At 37.5% G+C, this 22,844-nt stretch overlaps 1 protein-coding gene across 4 annotated transcripts in view; it reads left to right on the plus strand.

The window, feature by feature from the left end:
* The window catches only part of LOC149549661 (6-phosphofructo-2-kinase/fructose-2,6-bisphosphatase-like), a 229,924-nt gene that overhangs the window by 21,586 nt on the left and 185,494 nt on the right, over nucleotides 1-22,844 (plus strand). For all 4 annotated transcript variants that reach the window (XR_016354132.1, XR_016354133.1, XM_089792961.1 and 1 more), the window contains exon 4: nucleotides 13,622-13,804. Coding sequence is in view for 2 of the 4 variants with exons in the window: in XM_089792961.1 (XP_089649087.1) it covers nucleotides 13,622-13,804 (183 nt within the window). In the remaining 2 variants the exon portion in view is untranslated. The remainder of the gene's footprint in view (nucleotides 1-13,621; nucleotides 13,805-22,844) is intronic.

Consider the following 22,844-nt stretch of genomic DNA (forward strand, 5'->3'; position numbering starts at 1 on the left):
AACTTCACGCAAGTATATGGATTATTTTCCTCAAATTAAAATCTAGGAACTTATATTACTAGGATTGAAGTTAAACTTTCATATCTTATCTTTATCTTATCATATAGCCATTAACAATGTATTAGCTAAGTGCGGGAACTTAAATGATAATAGTTGTCTTTATTTAATGCACTTGCAAAATTATTATCACTTTTAAGAGCCTTGTCTTCATTAAATAATATAGTCTCCAACAAGATCCTTACTATAGTCTCCAACTTCTGTGTCGATATAGAAAATATTACACTTCTGCGCAAGTATATGAATTATTTGCCTTAAATTAAATTTCATGTACTTAATAAAAGAGCTTGTAATGTTCTCGACGACACACCTGAGAGTAAGTATCTGATGGAAACCACTCGAGGGAAAAGTGCCTGACGGAAACCACCTAAGGGAAACCACTCGAGGGAAATTACCCAAGGGAGACCGCCCGATGGAAAGTGCCTGAGGGAAACCACTTGAGGGAAACTACCCAAGGGAAACCACTTGAGGGAAAAGTGCCCGAGGGAAACCACTCGAGGGAAAGTGCCTGAGGGAGACCACCCGATGGAAAGTGCTTGAGGGAAACCACCTAAGGGAGCCACGCTGGAGGTAGCTGAGGCCGCATCGGAGGGAGTTGAGGCCGTGTTGAAAGGAGCTAAGGCTGTATCTAAGGGAGCCTGATGCCGTGCCAGAGGGAACTTGAGGCCTTGCAAGAGGAATCCGAAGGCTACGAAAAGGGAGGTGAAGGCCATGAGGAAGGAAGATATTAATGTGATATTGAACTAACTGAAGACAACTATGAATCACTTAATGGAAGATATTCACCAGATACCAAAAGTGAGCCACATACAGAGATGTGAGAAATTGTAGACGAATCTCAATATTATATTGCAGACAAAGATGACACTCAGACTTGTTAGATCCAAACAAGTAGTATAGAGGACGGAATAGGGTGCGGTTGAATCCCACTGAAACCGAAATAGCCAAGTAGGGAAGATCTTCCACTTTTGAAATGGTGAACAATCCAGAACTCCAATAGGAATTCGCATATAAAAATAAATAATCCAAATCACATACTAACAACTTCCTACATGCCACACATAAATACTGCTTTGGACAAAACTTCCGAGGGTTTACAAAGTATGCCGACACGCCAAACACCTACTGGTAATTAATAAAAATTGGACCCCATTATTAATTTATCCAATTAATTAAATAAGTGCTTGTGATATTATTTAGTTTTGAGGACCATATAATTAATTGACCTAATTAAAATATTTTATAAAAATTTGGGGACATTACAAATCCTCGCCGCCCAAAGATTGTTTGCCTTCAAGCAATTCATCATCAAACGATTTTTCCACTGCAGCTCTAGATTTCCAAACCAAGCGTGGATAATTGCATTTACTGAAGCCTTCATGTTGCATCATGATCACGTACACACACTTGGATGTAGGCGAGAAAAGTAAATGTCCCTCAAGCTTTTGTTGCGCTACTTTGATATAAACATGGCCATGCTCAGAGTCATTAAGGGTACCATTGTGATGTCTCGATGATCAAATCCATAGCCTTCATATGATCATGCTCATAAATTTCTTTAGGAATCTCATAACTCAAGTACAACTTGTAGTTTCCATAAGGATTTCCCTCACACAAAAAAGTGGCAATCATGCATGCCTTATGCCCAACAAAAGGGTAAACTCCATATTCAACCAACTATAAAGATTGCTCTTGCAATAATCCTTGATCAAGTCTGTATCACCAGGAAGTTGAACAACTATTGGTAGACCCTGCTCATTCAGAGGGCCATTGACAGAACCCACATTTCTATTAGGATGATCATCGGGTGTTGGTTTGATGATATTTGTGCAAGTATCTTCCTCCAGAATCCATTCATTCATCTTCGCCTTGGGTACCAAATAGATTTTGTCTTTGTAGTAGATGATGTCATTGACTACCTAGTATCAATCATCGTGAATGTCAACATCCATCAGTTTGCATGCAAAAGTGTTCTTGGAGTATTTGACCAACAAATGTGCCTTCCAATCAATTGAAAACTGAGATAGAGACCATATGGCATCGTTGGGTGCCATATTGTGTTCTCCCAACAGGCTGATAGAAGCACCAACTTTGATACCACTGTAATGTTCCCGATGACACACCTGAGAGTAAGTACCTGATGGAAACCACCCGAGGGAAAGCACCTGAGGGAAATTACCTGAGGGAGATTACTCAATTGAAAGTGCTCGAGGGGAATCACCTAAGGGAGCCATGTTGGAGGTAGCCAAGGCTGTTTCGGAGGGAGCTTGATGCCGTACCAGAGGGAACCTGAGGTCATGTGAAAGGAATCTGAAGGCTGCGGAAAGGGAGGCAAAGGCCATGGGGAAGGAAGATATTAATGTGAGATTCAATTAATTGAAGACAACTATGAATCACTTAATGACAAATATTCACTAGATACCAAAAGTAAGCCACATATAGAGATGTGAGAAATTGTAGACGAATCTCAATATTATATTGTAGACAAAGCTGGCACTCAGACTTGTTAGATCCAAACAAATAGTATAGGGGACGAAATAGGGTGGGCTTGAATCCCACCAAAACCAAAATAGCCAAGTAGGGAAGATCTTCTAGTTTCAAAATGGCGAACAATCCAAAACTCCAATAGGCATTCGCAAATACAAATAAATAATCCAAATCACATACTAGCAACTTAGTACATGCCGCACATAAATACCCCTTAGGAAAAAAATTTTGAGGGTTTACAATGTATGTCGACATGCCAAACACCTACGGGTAATTAATAAAAAATGGGCCCCATTATTAATCAAACCATTTAATTAAATAAGTGTTTGTGATATTATTTAATTTTTAGTACCATTTAATTAATTAACCTAATTAAAATATTTTATTAAAAATTGGGGACATTACGGAGCTTGATATTTGAAGGATTAAGTCAAAATTTCATATTGTTGTCAATTATGTATACACTTCCTATGGGAAATTAAATGATAATAATTGTCTTCATTTAATGAACTTGTAATTATATTTATCACCCGTGAAAGTCTTGTTATGAGAAACCCCTCCAAAATATTTCATTGCCTCAAAATACATGTGTGAAAATGTTTAAATGAATATTGGCGCCTTTTAATCTCCTCTATTAGGACCTAACTCTAAGTTTACCTAAAATTTTCTATTAAGATATAGATTATGTTTAAGCATGCAGATTGTTAGCTTGTATATGCAATTAAAGCTTGCAACTAGGTTAGTTATCATTATGAAAGATAAATAAATATATGTAATTCTAAAATGTTATAAACAAAATCCTTAACATCATTGTAATTAATATGATATACGAGTGAGTTTATCTTAATATATTTCCCAATTATCCATCCATATTATGAAGTACGGGGGATTATACAAGGTGTCTCTAGCCTATCCATCAAGCCCGAGAGCATAGAATGACATTTTCTATTTGATTCCAACCCCACTTGGGGTTACTCTAATAGATCCGTATGCTACTTACATTCCTTATATGTATGATGCAGGAGCATTGAGCTTGGATTTTGGTGGAGTTATGCTTTTCATGGTTAGGGATGTGTTGGAGACACATTGGGGAACCGTTCCTCATGATTGCATAGAGATTGGATGGATTGAGTTGAAGTTTGAGCTGTTTGTACGTTGCTACTGGAACTGTATTTTTCTAGTTTTTGGGGGCTTGTTGCAGGCTGTATAACTAATTTTGCGCAATGAATAAGAGGCTGCACACTTTAGGGATTGAAGAGGGCCTAGAGAACTATCTGTAGTTAAAGGCGCAAGTTCTAATTCTTCATAAGTTGGGAGATATGGCAATTCTCTCGGAGTATTGATTTTTGACAGTGTGCTCGACAGTTTTCTGTGCTTGACCTTCGGGATGGATGCGCAGATATCCTTGATGATTCAGCCTTTCCGCATTAAAGAGGTTGTAGAGGACCTAATGTTCTACCCTCAGTTTGAAGCGCGAGTTCTAATTCAATCGGAGCTAGGAGATATTGTGATTTTTCTCAAGTATTGATTTCTAGACAGTTAATTTCTGTTGGAGGCCGACTTGTGGCTCTTCAAGTATTTAATGTTAGTTTTTAGCATTTTGGGCTGACTTGTGGCTTAGATTGGTATAAGTAGGGATTGTGGTGAAGTCTTTAGTCATTTCAAGGAGGGAGTAATTCATTCACTCATTCGGAGCGCGAAGTGTGGAGAGTAGCTGAAGAGCGAGTTTTCCTGAGTCTGTGGACAGAGTGCCGAATGTGAGGTAGTTTACAGCAGGATTGTGATGAAGTTATGAGTGTGTGGACAGAGCGGTGAATGTGAGGCAGTTTACACTTGGATCTTGGATAAAGTTGGAGCAAAGCTAGGGCTGCAGCCTGAAAACAAGGAGATTGCTTGGTGGGCTTGCGAGCACAAGTTGAGATTTCCTTGGTGGTTTCTTCTAGATTGTTGTTATAGATCTAGGCTAGCTGAGATAGGTTTGGATTGGATCTTGAGGGATCTTGTAGAACTGATTTTGTAATTGCTTTGTATTTGGCTGTAACTGGGAAGGCCTTACAACCCGACACATTGCATGTAATTAGTTATATCTATGAATAAATTATTGTAATTTGGCAAATCTTGCACTGTTATTGTGTTTCCGCTGTGTGGTTATTTACTAGGGGCTAGGACATCTCCTTTGGGGATTCTCCTACCCTGCACTGCGTTAGATGGTATCAAAGCGAAGGTTGTTCCTGAGTGTGTAGACAGATCACTGGAGTTGTGACAGTTTGCACCAGGACTTGGGTTGGAGAAGTAGATCTGAGAAGATCTTGATTTGGGGGTGTATTGTTCTTTCTGGAGTCGTAGATCTCTTGGTTTCAAGGTGGCAGATCGTGGTTTTGACTTGCAATTGCAGAGGGCTTGCAAATGGATCTATGGTTGCGAAGATGGAAGACTGATCTTATTGATGCATGATCGTAGAGTGTTTGTGGATTGCAAATCCGTGGTCTTGGACTTGTGATTTGGTTCCTAATTGTTCATGCCAGGTGGTAGGTTGCGATTTGACTTGCAAACAATTTAGTTTTGTCACAAGGAGTGTGGGAAGGATTTGTTGCAAAGGGTTTGCAAAGATCTTGGAAGCTGGCTCTGAGAGGATTGGACCTTGAGATGATTACAAATCTCCATGATGTGCTGGAAAGGAAGTTTTCTAAGATGTCTACTCGGGTTGAAGCTAGTTTGGCTGATCGAGCTAAGAAGGTGGTTGCTCAGTTTGAAACTAGTTCGGCTGATCGAGATAAGGACAAGATGAGGAAGGAATTTCGTAGATGTTTGTGGAGCTGGAGTATACCTATCCGGAAGAGAGTTGTTTGGCCAGTTAAGAGACTTGTTTGTGAGAGAAGATGGCATGACAAGGTTGAGATGGAAGAGGTTGGTTTTGTTGATCGGCTTGTGAAGTCTGATATAGAACCTGCAAAGCAGCTGAAGGTTGTTGCTGAAGATATTCCTAACCTTGTTGATGTTGGGATAGGGATTGGTTTTCATGATCATTCAGTTGGATTTGACATGGAAATTGTAGAGCACTTTGTCATGGATGATCCGATTGCTATTGGTGATGAGTTGTGTATTGCAAAGCATCTTGTTGTGAACAATGAGATGGTTGGTGTTGTGAGTTTGGCATGTGTTGATGGAGATCTACATATTGCTACTGATGTGAAGTTTGTTGCTGCTGGTGTGGATTCACCAGTTGCTGATGTGGATGAGGGTTTTCTGATGAAGCATTATGTTCAGTTTGTTCTTGGGTGTGAGCATGCTAGTTCGGTTGCTGATATATATTTGATTCTGATGTTTCAGTGGATAAAGCATAGATGGTTGATATTCAGATTTTTCTATTGACTTTGATGAAGTGGAAGCCTTTGGTAAAGATGAAGTTGGTTGCAAATCTTTCTTTGGCCATTAAAGTATGGGATATACTTTTCTATTTACCTGGGGAGTCTGATGTAGGAGCATCGAGCTTGGATTTTGGTGGAGTTATGCTTTTCATGGTTAGGGATGTGTTGGAGACACATTGGGGAACCTTTCCTCATGATTGCATAGAGATTGGATGGATTGAGTTGAAGTTTGAGCTATTTGTACCTTGCTGCTAGAACTGTATTTTTCTAGTTTCTGGGTGCTTGTTGCAGGCTGAATAACTAATTTTGCACAATGAATGAGAGGTTGTGCACTTTAGGGATTGAAGAGGGCCTAGAGTACTATCTGTGGTTAAAGGCACAAGTTCTAATTCTTCATAAGTTGGGAGATATGGCAATTCTCTCGGAGTATCGATTTTTGGCAGTTTGCGCGACAGTTTTTTGTGCTTGACTTTCGAGATGGATGCGCAGATATCCTTGATGATTCAGCCTTTGTGCATTAAAGGGGTTGTAGAAGACCTAAAGTTCTACCCTCAGTTCGAAGTATGAGTTCTAATTCAATCGAAGCTAGGAGATATCGCGATTTTTCTCGGGTATTGATCGTTTACCGCATAGATTAATGGATTAATGCACACAGACAATGAACAAGAACAGCAACAGCAATACTTCGTTTATTATTCGCATATGCCAAGAGATTACATACAGAGCATAAGATGCTTTACAATGATCCCAAACGGGGTATAAATACTTCCTGCCGAACCTTCCCGAAGGGGTCTATTGGTTACATAACAATACTAATCTACCCGTCGGCTACAAAATCTTTACCGACAAGATGAACCCGTCGGCTACACAGTCTCTACCGACAACATCATCCCCCCCAAAAGAAAAGTCGTCTCCTGGTGACTTCAAAACTAACAAAAACAGGACACCACAAAATACAATAGAGAAAGAATATACACTAGAGAGAAGTCTGTGATCCTGAAGAATGATGCTGCTGACGCAATTCATAGATTTGCTCTGTCTGGATGCTCAAATCCTTCTGAATCCGTGTGTTAGCCTCTACGGCTTCCTTCAGGAGAAGCGCTGCATCCATAGCCTGAGTCTTTGCTAACTGTAATTCCTGCTCAGCCGCTTCCTTATCCCGTAACAATGCTGAATGCTTAGCTGCCCACACTGCTTGTTGGCTGGCCAAATCTGCATTTACCTTTTCTCTAGCCTCCTTCTTTGCTGCCAGAGACCTCTCTGCTGCAACTCTGTTTGCTGCCCTGTCCGCCTTGGCATGCCTACGAGCATAGTAGACTTCTTTGTATAATCCTACTATCTCGTGCACCAGCTTCTCCATGGAAGTGTTGCACGGTGCTAATTTCGGCTCGGTGGCCTAATCTGCCAACATCTTTGGTGTCTCAACTGCTAGCCATCCCCTGTCCTCAAAACATGAACGGAATCGTTGCAGACAAATCCCCCTGATATAAGCCTGAACCAAATGCCACTCTCTTCGTCGAGTCATAGCCTACAATGCCACATTGTGTCCCTTCTGCAACGCAACCTGCATAGCCCTGAGGTAATCTCTGCATCTGTCCTCATCTGACCCATAATCCTCCTTCGGCACATCGTCCATGGTCCACTCCCCATCACTATTTGTCTCTGCTACCGCTGCGGTAACCATGTCCATGATTGGTGCCGCCGCCGCCTCCTTCCTGGGCACACCCTCCGATTGTGGAACTGCCACCTCTTGTGGCTCTGATATAGCTGCTGGTCTTGGAGGGACTCCTCCATGACTCGAGGACTGAATGGACAGTCCGACCTCTGCAGGAATGAGCCGGAACTGCTACCTCAGAAATTCGCTCGCTCTATCTATCACTTCCATTCTCTCGAGCTGCTCTGACTGTGCTTTCGTCAACAAGGAAGATGAAATAGTAACCACAGCATCTGAACCAACGACATCCAAATGAACTTGGGGTTCAGGCAACTCTATCAACTTTGGCTCTGCTGGTGCAACAGGGTCTAGTGTACAATTTTGGGAAGGTATGCCCTCGGGTGAAACATTTGCTGCGGCCGTCGGAAAAGCAATCTTTGTGGTGGCCGCTGATGCAACAGCGCCAAATGTTTACCGCATAGATTAATGGATTATTGCACACAGACAATGAACAAGAATAGCAACAACAGTACTTCGTTTATTATTCGCATATGCCAAGAGATTACATACAGAGCATAAGATGCTTTACAATGATCCTAGACAGGGTATAAATACTTCTCGCTGAACCTTCTCGAAGGGGTCCGTCGGCTATATAACAATACTAATCTACTTGTCGGCTACAAAATCTTTACCAACAACATGAACCCATCGGCTACATAGTCTCTACCGACAACATCGATTTTTGGACAGTTCATTTCTGTTGGTGGCCGACTTGTGGCTCTTCAAGTTTTTAACGTTAGTTTATAGAATTTTGGGCCGACTTGTGGCTTAGATTGGTATAAGTAGGGGTTGTGGTGAAGTCTTTAGTCATTTCAAGGAGGGAGTAATTCATTCATTCATTCGGAGGAGGGAGTGTGGAGAGTAGCTGAAGAGCGAGTTTTCTTGAGTTTGTGGATGGAGCGTTGAATGTGAGGCAGTTTATAGCAGGATTGTGATGAAGTTGTGAGTGTGTGGACAGAGCGGTGAATGTGAGGTAGTTTACACTTGGATCTTGGATAAAGCTGGAGTAGAGCTAGGGGTGCGGCTGGAAAACAAGGAGATTGCTTGGTGGGCTTGCGAGCACAAGTTGAGATTTCCTTGGTGGTTTCTTCCAGATTGTTGTTATAGATCCGGGCTAGCTGGGATAGGTTTGGATTAGATCTTGAGGGATCTTGTAGAACTGATTTTGTAATTGCTTTGTATTTGGCCATAACTGGGAAGGCCTTACAGCTTGGCACATTGCATGTAATCAGTTATATCTATGAATAAATTATTGTAATTTGGTATTAGATCTTGCATTGTTATTGTGTTTCCACTATGTGGTCATTTGCTGGGGGCTAGGACATCTCCTTTGGGGATTCTTCTGCCCTGCGTTGGGTCAATATACCACTTCCTCCTATCATAATGGTAAGGTATAATGGTTGTAGGTCTTAAAGAAATCTTCATCATTATGCATGCCTACTCCATTACTAACTATGCATAAGAGGCAATGGAATATCTGTATATATTAATAGTCTTGAGACTTGTCGAGACTCACCTTGGCCCAAACTTGGAGACAGGCTTAGATTCGATTGGGTCTTGAGTGAGACTTGTTGAGTCTTAAGGCCTGCCAAACTTGTAGAGTATGATTAAGTCTGGATGCTCAAACTTGGTGAAAACAGATTTTTTCTGTTTGAGTTTCAAGATTTTAATTTTGTTTGGGTTTATGATTCTAGAATATACTTGAAATGTAAAATTTAACTTCTTGTCTTTGCCTTCGAGCTAGTGTCATTCTCTTCAATCTAGTAGAATATACATATGGAATATAACATTTAAGTATAGGTCACATTTCAATATGTTTTTTTCCCTTTGTAATACTTTTGAGTTATATTTCATGTGCATATTGTTAGGATTTTTGAGAGTTGTTTCAGACCTATAGGAGTCACAATCCAAATTCTAGGTTTTAGAAGATCTCATAACTTTTCAAACTTTTCAAAATTGAATAATCAACAAACTCGTATCAGTATTCTCTTGCTCTCTCTATCTGACTCTCTTTGTTTGCCTTGAACTCTAGACCTCTCTCCCTATTACTCTTCCTCTATCCCCTCTCGTTTACCCCCCTTTATCATTCTCTCTCCTCTCTCCTCTAGCAGCTAAACTTATCCTTCCAGACATCTTTCTCACCCTCAATCTTGTTTTGGTATTCCTTAAAACCCTCGTCAAACTATGTCTAATCAATTGAAAGGTCAGAAACATATCATGATCATAAAATTCTACATAATACATATTCATTGTTGCAAATCTTTGCATATTTATAGTTAAGAACTTATTCTTGATGCCATATCATCCAAGACCTAAATAGATGCCTTCATAGGAAGGGTTTGTGCTCCTTTGAGTGGTTGAGCCGTGGACTTGTAGTTTTTGTTTTGATATTTGTTTGAACCATTTGATGCCATTGATTCCATATTCCATGAGTTTTGTATATATTTCAGAATATTTATCTACAAGGACTGCTATTTTGAGCTATAATTCTTGTTTTTATTTCACACTTATGTGACTAATCTAAACTTGTGTATGTGATCATTTAGCTTCTATTTGATGATGTTGTTGTGTGTTTAAGGTTTACTTAATCAAGGGTGTATGAAACAAGTTTTAAATCCTTAAAAACCTCTACATTTTTTTTTGTGTTTTTGTACTTTTCCATTTCTTGCTGAGTTTTTCCCATGTCTCAAGTTCCGAGTTGGGCAGCTGTGTCCAGGTTGTGGAACTATGTCAAATGAAGAAATAACAAATTACCAATTCATCAATGTAATAAATTATACTTCATACCACAATATTAGACCAATGAATAAATTGCCTTTTTCTTATGAGTTTCTAAGTTCTGGTAATCCCAAGTCTGATCAAATGCTCACTGTTTTTCTTCATTGCCCCAACTTGGATTAATATAGACTGATTGGATTGAAGGAAGAATTGATTACTGGTCTGTTTTCTTGATTCCTATTTGATGTTTGATGAATGATTGCATGATTTCCTCTAATTTGATGATTTGATATATTAGTGAACGATGATTGAATAAATGGGAATTCATATACTTAATATTTCCAAGTGATGATATAAGTCCCTTGAATTGTTGGACTGATACTTCATAGGCGAAAGGATCACCATCTTTCAGGAGAGTTCAGTCACCACTTTTCATTTTTACCTTTAAGAATAATATATTATTCCCCCAAAGTGATCTCCCTTCCATACTCCTCACATGAAACCTTCCCTCTTTTATGTCTTCCAGTGTGAGGGAGAAGTCACACCTCTTCATCACATCTACCAATTGGCTAGAGTGACAACCTTTTACAATTAAAACCCTTAGAAAGAGACAACCTTCCATCATTTCTGCCCTTTGAGAGGGTCAAAATCCTTCATAATTACAACCCTTTAGAAGCGTCAGAGCCCTTCATAGCTACTCATTCTTGTCCTTTGAGGGAGTCGTATTTTTTCATAATTACAACCCTTTGAAAGAGTCACAACTCTTCAAATGAGTCATAACCTTTCATCATTGCTGCCCTTTGGATGAGTCACAACCTTTCATAATTATATCCTTTTGAAAAGAGCCATAACCCTTCATAATTGCTACCCTTTGAAAGAGTCACAACCTTTAACAATTACAACCTTTTGAAAGAGTCACATTCCTTTGAAAGAGTCCCAACTCTTCATAACTTTTGTCTTTTGAAGTAGTCACTTCCTTATTTTCTTCACTATTTATTCTTTCTCGATTCACATTTTTACTGTTTTCTTCCATCCTATTCTCCTTTCAAATGAACTTCTCTTTCTCCTTTTATATGTTATATTTGAGGGAGTGTAATGTCCCTCACTTGGCTCAACTATTGAACTGGCAATATGCATGAATCTTATCTTCCTTTCTGCTAATTCTTTGTCTATGTTATGAATATTCAGATATATATGTGCCCCTTCCGTTCTTGTTGCCAGTAATTTGAATATACAATTTAACACCAATTCCTTGCAAAGATAGTTATTTTGAAAATATATATGATGAACCAAAGAAATACTGAATTTAACATTTATTTGATGAAATGTGAAGATACGATTGAAGGAAGTATCAAATTGGACAATTGACACTGAAATTCCACCATGTAATTTTATTAAACTTCTAGAAAAACTGAAATTTACAAATGCAACTAATGGCACCTGATTTTTATAGCATATGCACTCTTCTCTTGAACTGATTGCTGCTCAATTCAATGGTAATGGCAGCCTTTGGCAAATCACTGGCTCCAAAACACCAAATCGCAGACTTATAATGTATACCAAGACCCTCAAACAGAAAACACAGACCTGCCATAACAGTTCACAATGCCAAGAGATATGGAATGCAGGCATTGTCCTGTGCATTTCCAACCCTTAATAATTCACAGCCTTCTGAATATGAATCACAGGCACTAGAGAAATAACATCCCTCCTCCAAGATTGATATCACAACTTTGGCAATGACTGTAGACGTTAGCAATACCCAAATGTGGCCTCCAGATGAAAAACAACAATCTGAAATATGCCCAGAACGATCCTCCAATATGCAGATGCAGGCTGGTGTAGAAGACTCTAATGGATCTTCTCACAAATGCAAGCAATAACCTTCAACATCACAAATCTCCTTAGACACAATTAGAAAAGTAGGAGAAATTAGCAAATAGTTTTACCTCAGCAACTATTTGCAAAGAAAATTCAGAATTAAATCTCAGTTTTGAATCTAAAATACTTCAGCTGTAGATCCATTGGAACAACTCAGAATTCAGACCCTTATACTTCAGCAAAGGCATAAAAATCAGAACCTCAGGAAAAGCCACAAAGGAAACAAAAACAAATAAATATCCAAGCGTGCTTTTCTCAACAAATGGGCTTGTATTAATAACCTCCATATGCCCTTTTTGTTGCCAAAATGTAACTTCACTCAAGAAGCTTCACCACACAACATTCATTAGAAGCTTCCATTAGATTCTTTCACTTGATTTGGCTTAACTAATTAATAAATGACTCTTTCCAATGATAACTTAACCCTCAACTTAAATGAAATTATAAAGTTAAATTATAACTTTATAATAAGCCATTTAATAATTTAATAATAATTTGGCCTCTAAAAATATAATAACTCCCAAAATATTCACCATTTAAATATGCCCTTTGAAATAGGAGTCATACTTATTTTTTCTCCATGTGACCAACTGCACTTTCCAAAAATAGAAAGGGCCCATCTCAATCAACACCCCACTTACCACAAATAGTATATACACAAAACTTAGCCCAAATGAAGTCCAATCTGAGCCAAAAGAAGACCAACCTGTAGCTTACTGAATTGTGGAAAAGACAAGAGCCTCCCAAGCCAAACCACTGCCTCAAAAGACCCTCTGTCCACAATAATTAGCCTATGAGGATCACAATAATAGACTAATCGCTGAAACTCCGATGCTAGCAAAAATGGGGACATTACAGGCAGTCACAACTTTTTGTCTCATACCTTTTAGCTTCTCACACATTTTGACTTACCCCGCTTATGCATTTGGTGGAAACTTGATGGAGCTCTCAACAAAGGCATTTTTTTGTTGGAAACTTGAAATTACAAAGTTAGGGCTCTTGCCACTGTGATCTACATGATATACCCTGTCTTGCTCATTAGCTTTTTAATTGAGAAGAAGACTTTAAATCTACATTTGCAAGCATATAAAATTACAATTCATACAGCTTCCATCCCAACAATAGGAATTTGTGTATGCACTAGAACTTTACTTTATAGCTTCATTTAAAGGAAATAAAATTATCTCTTAGTACCTTTTGAACTGGATGCACAACAGAAAAGTTATCTTTTTTAGGAATTTTCGAGACTATTCAACTTTAATATTTTCAGTCTTCTCTGATGATTGCAAGTAAACAATTTATAGTTAAAGTGTCTATCATTTTCAATATCATGCTTAATAAAATCAGGGCACTTGATTTTTTCGATAATCTTTCTGTGTTTGGTTTATGTTTGCAGAATGCTTCTGCAGCAACCCTAGAACTTGACTTGGAACACTATGAGGTCCCACCTCCTGCCTTGTGTGCTAATTCAGGTGCATACTATGCAGCAAATACAACTGAGAATCCAAGATCATTGCGTAATGGAGGGAACTTTTCAGGCTCTTGTAATGCGAACAATACTAAATCTTTTGTGAGCAAGGTACTCAATATTAAAGTGGCAGACAGTTCAATGCTATCTGAAGTATGCTTCTATATTATAGACAATTGTTATATTTATATATTGCAAAGTAATGATCATGAAATTCTTTGTTTTTTTAAGCATATGTCACTTCTACTTGATTTTGCATGTTAGACTTAATCTTCTTAACTGAGCAGTTTCCTCTTAGGAAGTCTTCAAGTAATTGTTTGTCTTCCTGAGATATATAAGCTACAGTAGACATGGTTTTCCCACTGTCAATGAGGATGAATCAGAATTCCTTTTGGAATAGACTTTGTAAGAATTTTCGCATCTAATATAGAATCTTTGTATAGCAGACATGATAAATATCTAAGTTGTTTGTTGGACATACAAATGAAGAGTTGAATGCGATGTAGTTGAGGGGAATTCCAGATTTTATATAAATTGTGCACAAGGATAAGAGAGAAGGAACAATCTTGTACTGTTGAAGATGGTCATTAAATGATAATATTTGCTGAGAGATGCAGGGAATTAAGAGGGTTAAAATGTGAAGGAATTAACTACATGCAAGAGTTGTGAAGAGGAGACTTTAAGCTGAAGTTCATGAGTTCTTAGATGCCTTAATCATTTTTTCCAGCAAATTTCCCAATTAAATTGATTGATGGCATGAAAGCTTCTATTGCTGAAGGCTTATACATGATGATCTAGCAAGTTGCATACAATCCTATTGATAAATTATTTTCTAATTAAGATAAGGTCCATTTTAAAAAAGTTTGGTAGTTGCAGGAGGTATCTGCGTACTTGTGATTGCATCAGCATTGCTGCTGCATTATCTAATCCTTTAATATGATGAGGCTGCGAAGAGTCTTTATTTTAGTACGATCTTTCATGTGAAGAACCAAATCTTTTGAAGATATGAAGAGTCTTCAACATTGGCTAGTGAAGAGACCATGCATAGATATTGAAGAGTCAAAACAATGAAAGGTCAAGACAATGAAGGGGTCTTCATTTTGTAACAACAAGATAATGAAGGTGAAAGCAATTTCATATATCCTTCAGGAGGAGCTCATGTGAAAACATATTGACATCATGTGCTTCTGATATTGCTGCAGTTTGAGCCTTGTATTTGAGCATATTGTATTTCAGACTTATGATTATTCAATAAAAAGTGATTTTGTTTTGTGGCTGGGTTTCTCCCCTCAAGTTGAAGGGTTTTCCCAAGAAAATTTGTTGTTTCCTAGTGTTCATTATTGCTTCTATTCTGATGTTATTGTTGTTTTTTATTTCTGGGCAAAACATTAACATGCTATCAGAGAAGGTTAAGGCAACATCAGGATCAAAGTCACAGCAGTAGTAGTTACTCAAGAGAGTGGTTCTTGTTTTTGTTGTTTAGTTAGAGATGCATCTATTGTTGCATGGATATCTATGTAGTTTCTTGTATAGGGTCTTTCTTTCTGCATACTTCCAATGGTTTCACCAATATACATACTCTGGTCTTAACAGTGTACTTGCATTTTGTTCCCTTCTTTATGTAAAGGAGGTGGCCTCGATCTGAAAGGAAGTGCAAATAATTTGACTTCATAGTCTCTATACCTTCTTTGATTATATGCAAATCAGCTTGAGTAGATTCATCTTTACCCTTTTTTGCTTTACTGTCAAGTTGTCCTTTCCAAAGATGATCTTCAATTAGCTTGTGCATGTCATCAGAATGTGTTAAGGCTGCTTATCTTCATTGACCTTCAATTGGTTCTCCAGTTTGTGTGACTTAATGACATTAGATTCATATGTTGAAATAACTGATTTACCTTGATGACATTAGATTCATATGTTGAAATAACTGATTTACCTTGAGAGATTTGGGTCTCATAGAAAACTTCTTCTATGATATCTTCTTTGCAATTTTGCTGATTTAGAACCAAGGCAACATTAGAATGAGATGTAGAATCATGATATCATCATTTTGACCAATCTTTTCATGTGGAGAAGGTGGGGCAACAATAACATGAGTCATGAAATTACCAAAAGAAGTCATTATCTTTCCAGAATTATCAAGCATGATTTCTAATTCACCCACAAAGAGGTTCATGCAACCATTACATGATGCAAATTCATCACATTGGCAACTATCCTCTTCATTGCTGGACAAAACTTCCTTATCTTTAGGAATATCATCAATAGCAGATGTACATGGAGAATTAACTTCATCCTTAGGATAAACTTCCTTGTTCAAATGATCATTTAGAAGCAAACTTGCATTGGCAGCTTGTGCTTCCTCTTCAAATGATGACAAGAGAGATTTGGAAGTAGATGGAATATCTTTTAATACCTTTTTACCCATGCATTGGTGATTAGGCTTCCAATCCTTATTGCGAGAGAAGCACGAAGTTTTCCTCAATTCTTTCTTGCTCACTTTCAGAATTTTGTCACTGAAGAAATCTTTTTCAATTTCCCTTTTTTTCTCATTATCCATGAAAAGTTTAAATATATCACATTGAATGTATATCATGTTGATCAGATTGTAAGTTGTAGGTGACAACCAATTCTTGTTTATTAACAGCCAATAGGAAAGTTGTGAGAGGCTGGGAAATGACATCATATTCATCAGTAATTCTAGTCATAATGAATCTAATGGAAACATGAATAGATTGGTCGTGATCTGATACCAAAAAGAAAATGCCAAAACATATGAAAAATAAGATCATCTCAATTGTAGTCAATCATGACAACCAAAGAACCAAATCTCGGAATTGGCAAGGTCGTCTCGAATTGTAAGTTGGCTATGAATTGGCAAAGTGAAAAAACCTTTGAAATTTAGAAATTTTAATGATTTAAAACTTATTTTATGCACCCTTTATTGAATATATTTTTAACACTATAACATCATCAAATAGAAGCTAACATACATGAACAAGGAACATAAATGATAAATGATCATAAATCCATCACATGCGTAAAATGTAAATTGTAGACGAAATAAATAGAAATCATAGGATCATAATGATTCATGACATAGATATATAGAATTATAAATGTTGTCAAATCATAAATGTATGTACGATGAAAATCCATATAACCAATGACATCAAATCATAAATGTATGTAAGATGAAGATCTATGAAACACATGTCTATCTATAAACAAAAGGAAAAAAAAAGTCTATTTGCTCATGTTGTAGCTCAAACCTCATCATCATCCTCAATGAAGGTGTCTAATGTAGGTCCTAGAGGACTGATGAGCCATAGCCCCCACATGTGTGATGGATGTTTACAATACAAGGTAAATAGATAGTTATTGCATTAAGAGAGTAGAATGTAACACAAAACAAGATAGTACTTTGGTCATATAAGAAGAGTATACCATCACGAGTACAATGATGATTCATAATTCCATTCAGACGATTTACATATATCTCCCAAAGGAGTGACTCAACCGTCACGCAACCTTTTAGACACTAACTAATCCTATTGGCTATAGTATAATTTTTACCGACAACAATGGAGTCATGAACAACATTAGTAGAGCTTGTGTTTGTGCGTGTGCGTGTGTGTCTGCTAGTGCTTTAATGTGCTCTAGCCTCCTCTGCCAGAGCCAGAGCCTCAGCCTCTCTATCTACCTGGTCAACCCACTCACGGTCTTTTGTAGTAAAGATTGCATCGGTAGCCTTAATGAGCCACTTTGATTTTGGATCAATCTCCTCTAGAATGATTGGAGAGAAGTTAGCAACCATAATCTGTCTAGTCCTAAGAGGGACGTTGTAATGAACAAAGACAAGATCATTCAACCTCTGCAGATACAAGCTATTTCACCTCTTAGAGTGGATATGCTCAAACATGGACCAAGTGTGCTCACATTTGGTAGTGTTGCTAGGATGACTCAAAATATGGAGGGTAATCTTTTGAAGGTTTGGGGTTAAGGGCCCACACATTTTCCACCACCTATCTAAAATAAGGCAAAAGAAAAACAATTAGTCTCATTTACAAGTACAACTTGAAGGCTAAATTACAAAATCAAAAATTAAAATGCATAAGCCATAAATTTAATAATTAACTTTAAGAATATATTATTTTTACCTAGTTGTAATGATGTCCGAGCATCACTGGCTATCCTTCTAGAGAAAATTGCCCCTTCCTTATTGTTGATTTGTCTAGCTCAATAGTTGTAGTTGAGGCGCTACCATCACTACTCATCGTTTGCACCACTGTAGATAGGCCAGTTAGAACCTCCTCATTTGCCTTGAAGTCAAGACGAAAATGAAATGCTGGATTTAGGTAATAAGTTGTTGCATGGATGGGCTTGTGGAGCTGCTTCTGCCATCTCCTATCAATGATCTCCCAAATGGGGACATACTTCTCCTGTACTGCTGCATACTGGGATCTAATGGCCTCCTTGGCCCTATGCCCTCATATATGTAGCCCATAGAGGGCTTCTCCCCATCAACACTTTGTAGGAGAGATACAAGGGATGAAAGGGAGGCTTGGAAGAACCCTCTCCAACACAACCTGTGGATGTGGATGTGGATGTGGAAGCATGGGAGCTAATGGAACTTAACTATTCAAGTTGCCTCTTCTTATTTAACTTCCCTTGTTCATATGTCTCTAATGCCACATAATAAAACATTTTTCCTCAACATTTTTTTTCGGTGCACACGATAAAATCATGTTCAGGGATGCCAACAATATGGTATTTGAATCTATAGATGCCACCGGAATTTATGTCTTTACAAATGATACATTTTGTTTGATATTTTGTTCTTCCAGGAAACTCTAAGGTATATTTCCAAGTCTCATCCTTTCTAAGCATTTCGGAAAATGAAAGTTAAGACTGTTGCATTTAAAAAGATAAATTTAAAATTTAAACTAATAAAAAACAACAAACCCTACATATTTGAGAAAATTGTAAATACATGTTTGCAAATTTGTTCTAAAAACATTGTGAGTTTGTAAGATTACACTTCGCAATTTAGTAAAAAAATTCAAGATGTACAAATTTTTTTTAAAAAAAAGAAGAAGAAGAAAAACACACAAACATACAAAAAAAAAATCAACGCTTACTTCTTGCAAATGAGTTAAGAAGTGTTGCTATTGACTTCTTAATGCTCCCAATGCAAACTTATGGCCTCCCCAAATTAAAATTTGTGATCTCCTTGATGCTCTTCTCTCTTGCTGGTTGCAAACCTATGGTTTCTCTTTTCTCTTGCTCTTTCTTGGACACCGTTTGGTGCTCCTGCTAGGTTTATTTCCCTCTGTTGTAATCTTCCAGTTCCTTAGACCCTTTGTTGGTCGCTTGTTGGACATTAATATCATTATCTTACCTTATCTTATCTCTCTCACTTTTCCTCTCTTTTTGTCATACTCAACAAATAGAAGGCTTGTTAGGGTTATAAGTAAGAAAAATGTTAAAAAAACTAAAAAAAATTGTATTTTTTCATGTTTTTAACTTGCCCAAATGGGATGCCACACGACCGATTCCTGGTATTTTTTGTGATTTTTGGAGAAATCACCTGAATCGTGGTGATTCATGGCTAGAAATCAGTGATCCGATTCACTGGCTCATGAAAAATAGACCAACGTGTTTCGAATTGCGAAATGGCCAGAATCGCGGCAATTCTAGGATCTTTGATGACAACGCATGAACTCACTTATGCCAGCAACTCTAAATTCATAACTCTTTTACTAAAAGGACTGCTGATTTCTCCCAATCCATCAGAACTTTCAATGATTACTTGAAAAACCTCTTTCATTTTATCATCTTTGTAACAAGTTTCACCAGCTGTAATTCGTATGGTTTCACTTAGGCAATTAGAAACAACTAGTCTTACCTCCCAAAGAGTTCACTGTTGGAGCTATTACTATTCAGATCAGCTAAGAGGGTGATTGTTGTTAGGATTAGAAAGACTAATAACAGTTGCATGCAGATATAACCAATAATACAAGAATAAAGCACATGACTCTGATTAGACTTCACATAGCAACAACTGTTTCACTTGTTGCAAACATTCTGCCACTTCTTCCAATGAGCTGAGAAGAATATCTTTTGACTGCGATCAATGCCCCAAGTCTTCTCTTTCAATATACACCCTTTTGCCGAAATCCTTATCACCTCCTGAAGTACATGGACCATCCTATTCATCCGTTTTTGATTTCTTTTTGAAGATTGAGCCAAACCATCCCAGATGCTCACGCAAATACTCCAAGCGATCCCTGCACTCACTATAACTTTGTTGCAAATGTTCATATATACTTCATCCTGTCTTTGACATGTATGCTTCAATTCCATCAATTCTTCTTCAAAGCTCTCCATCTTTCTAGTTAGTACAATAAATTAAAACCAATTAGGTCTGAATTTTTTCAACAAGCTGGCAGGAAAACCAGCTCTGATACCATTGTAAGCAACCTGCTTGTTCTACACCAATTTGTGTGCTTTTTACTCAATATAATTTTGTAGACTTGCAAGCTATTTACTGATTTCTGCTTTATTTCCAATATGCAGATGTATGTTGTGTATTATACTAACAACTAATTAGAACTAAACATACAAACGTTTTCAATGCATATATATGATTATATCCATAATGATAACAACATAAATGGAACAAGATTCAGATTTACAACAATAGTCAGAGCTGAAATTGAATGCCAATGTATAATTTGCAAATCACTTAGTGCAGATTACATATGCCTTTCTGTTTGCTACTCAAATAGACTTAATAGGAAACACATACTATAAGAAATTCCCAAAATACAATTACAGACCTGGTCTGCTGTGCAAAATCTTCCTTTCAAATCTGCTACAGCTCTTTCTGTTGAGTACAACACATTTATAACAATTCCTAAGTCTGTATGGCAACTCTGCAGCCCCCTACAGCTGGTTTGGCTGAGTCTTAAGGACTTTCAGACCTGTACAGCTTCCCAGTAAATGTCTAACAGTGAGTACAACACTATATTGATGATTACAGATCTGTACGACCCTTAATAATGGCTTATAGTTTGCTGCAGTACAATTCTGGGCTTCTACAGGCTGGTATACCAGTCACCAATCCACCATATTGCTGAGTATATGCCCTCCAAGTGTGGAGATTGATTGCAGCAGTCGTAAAGGCATAGAAAAAATCTGATAAACTGTAACAATAGTTCCTAAAACCCTTGGAAAATGACTTCTAGACTCAAAACTCCAGTCCGGCTTCTTGGCATTTGCAAATACTCATAATACAAATTGTATAATAATACCTTGAAGCTCCAAAAAAGAATCTCCAAACTATATCTTTCAATGGCGTCAAGATTGATAGCAAAGAGGGTTTGTGTCCTCCCAGTCCAAGAGAGAAATCTCCACCAGTTCACAATTTCATTAATATCCAAGCATGCTGAAACAGGGCATTTCCATCTCTTTTAAAGCATTTTCTAAGAGTTTTTTTCTCTCACTTTGACAATGTGGGGTAAAATCACTTTTCTGTTCTGGCCTTTCATATATTTTTGGGTTTTTTTCCCTTTTTTGCCCCTATTTTCTTGTGGCTACTTTTTGGCCCCTATTCTATTGTGATTACTTTTCTTTAATATTTCCATGCTATATAAATTTTTTTTCCTTCACTTAAGTCCCCACTAACTTTTATGTATGCTTCCAATGTTTGTAGAATAAAGGGGGCTATTTAATTACATATTTCCCATAACTATAGACTATGCATCAATGAAGTTATATAATTAAATTTAACTTTATAAAATAACTTTATTTAACATATAATAACATATACTGATGATAAATAGATGAACTTATTGATATTATATTATTAAACAATATTTCATCAACACCTCTGCAAATGGATATCCTGTTATGCCATAATGGCTTACTTTAAATATTAAGTGTCCCTAAAGTGTCTCAGATCACCTCAGAGTGAACTGCAACTAAATCTGCCCAGGCCAAATGGTCCTCTAAGTCTTTTCGTGTCCTAGTCAGCCTACGGGACTAAGGGAAAATAGGTCAATGATAAACTCATACAGCTTGTAATAGAAAAGGGGACATTACACAAAGAGCGCCCCACCTTTCCCTTGGTCACTTGATATTTGGTAATGATCCATTGAGTATGTGCTTCACATTATTTTCACTTAAAAGTTGGCTCAAACATATTGGGTGCGCTCTTTAATCCTTTTTGTTGCTAAAAGTAAGAACCCCAACAAGTTATAATTTCACCAGTGTTATATCCCTTGCATTTCTACTCTTAACACTTTTCAGATTTGTGCCATATGAATTTTGTCAAACAGCTGGGTGTGCAAAGTATGAATTGAAATTTATGAGTTCTCGTGCCACAAACACAATACAAAATGCAAGTACCTTGCATGGAAACTTTGTCAAACACTTGTATGACTATAGTAATATGATACATTCACTTGCAAGATGAAGGCATACACTCAAAAGCTTAGCACTTAGGCATAACTCCACCAAATGATAAATCTTATACTTGAGCATTTTAACAAAAACTTGGCATGCAACATGGATACAAGCAATTAATCAAACAATTTCCATGCAATTTATCTTTTCTTATTAAACATGAATTTCCAAACATAGATGCAACCAATAAAATCTGAAATATATTGCCGCATAAAAGAGGGACCTGGTAATGGAACACAGCCCACATGCTATGCCAAATTCTCCACTATTCTGATTACAGTTAACACTTCTAGTCATATATAATATGAAAATGGTCGGTTGTGATTGACCTTTGTTGGTGTTGTTGATGGGTCTGTCTTTGTCTTGTCGGTTCCTGACCTCTGCATGCCTTATTGATGGGTTTCTTTGCATTGTTTGGGATCTATACGTTGCTTGGGAATAAGCTTCTTTGTGCTGGCTTGGGTGTATGTTTGGTTACAATTTGAAGATGTTTGATGTTGGAGATGCATACCCATCACAAAACCCAATGTAAAACCAACCTCTAACCTACCAGAGGCTCTACGACCAGATTTCTAAGCTGGAAATGGACAATCAACAACTCAGAGAACAAATAATCTCATTGATTGAGACTATCTCAGAACTCAAAATTACCACAAGTTCAAATGCTTCTCAGATTAAAGGA

Source organism: Cupressus sempervirens, chromosome 7 (assembly GCF_028749045.1).
Source record: "Cupressus sempervirens isolate cs-2001-9-10 chromosome 7, ASM2874904v1, whole genome shotgun sequence".
Classification (NCBI taxonomy): Eukaryota; Viridiplantae; Streptophyta; class Pinopsida; order Cupressales; family Cupressaceae; genus Cupressus; species Cupressus sempervirens.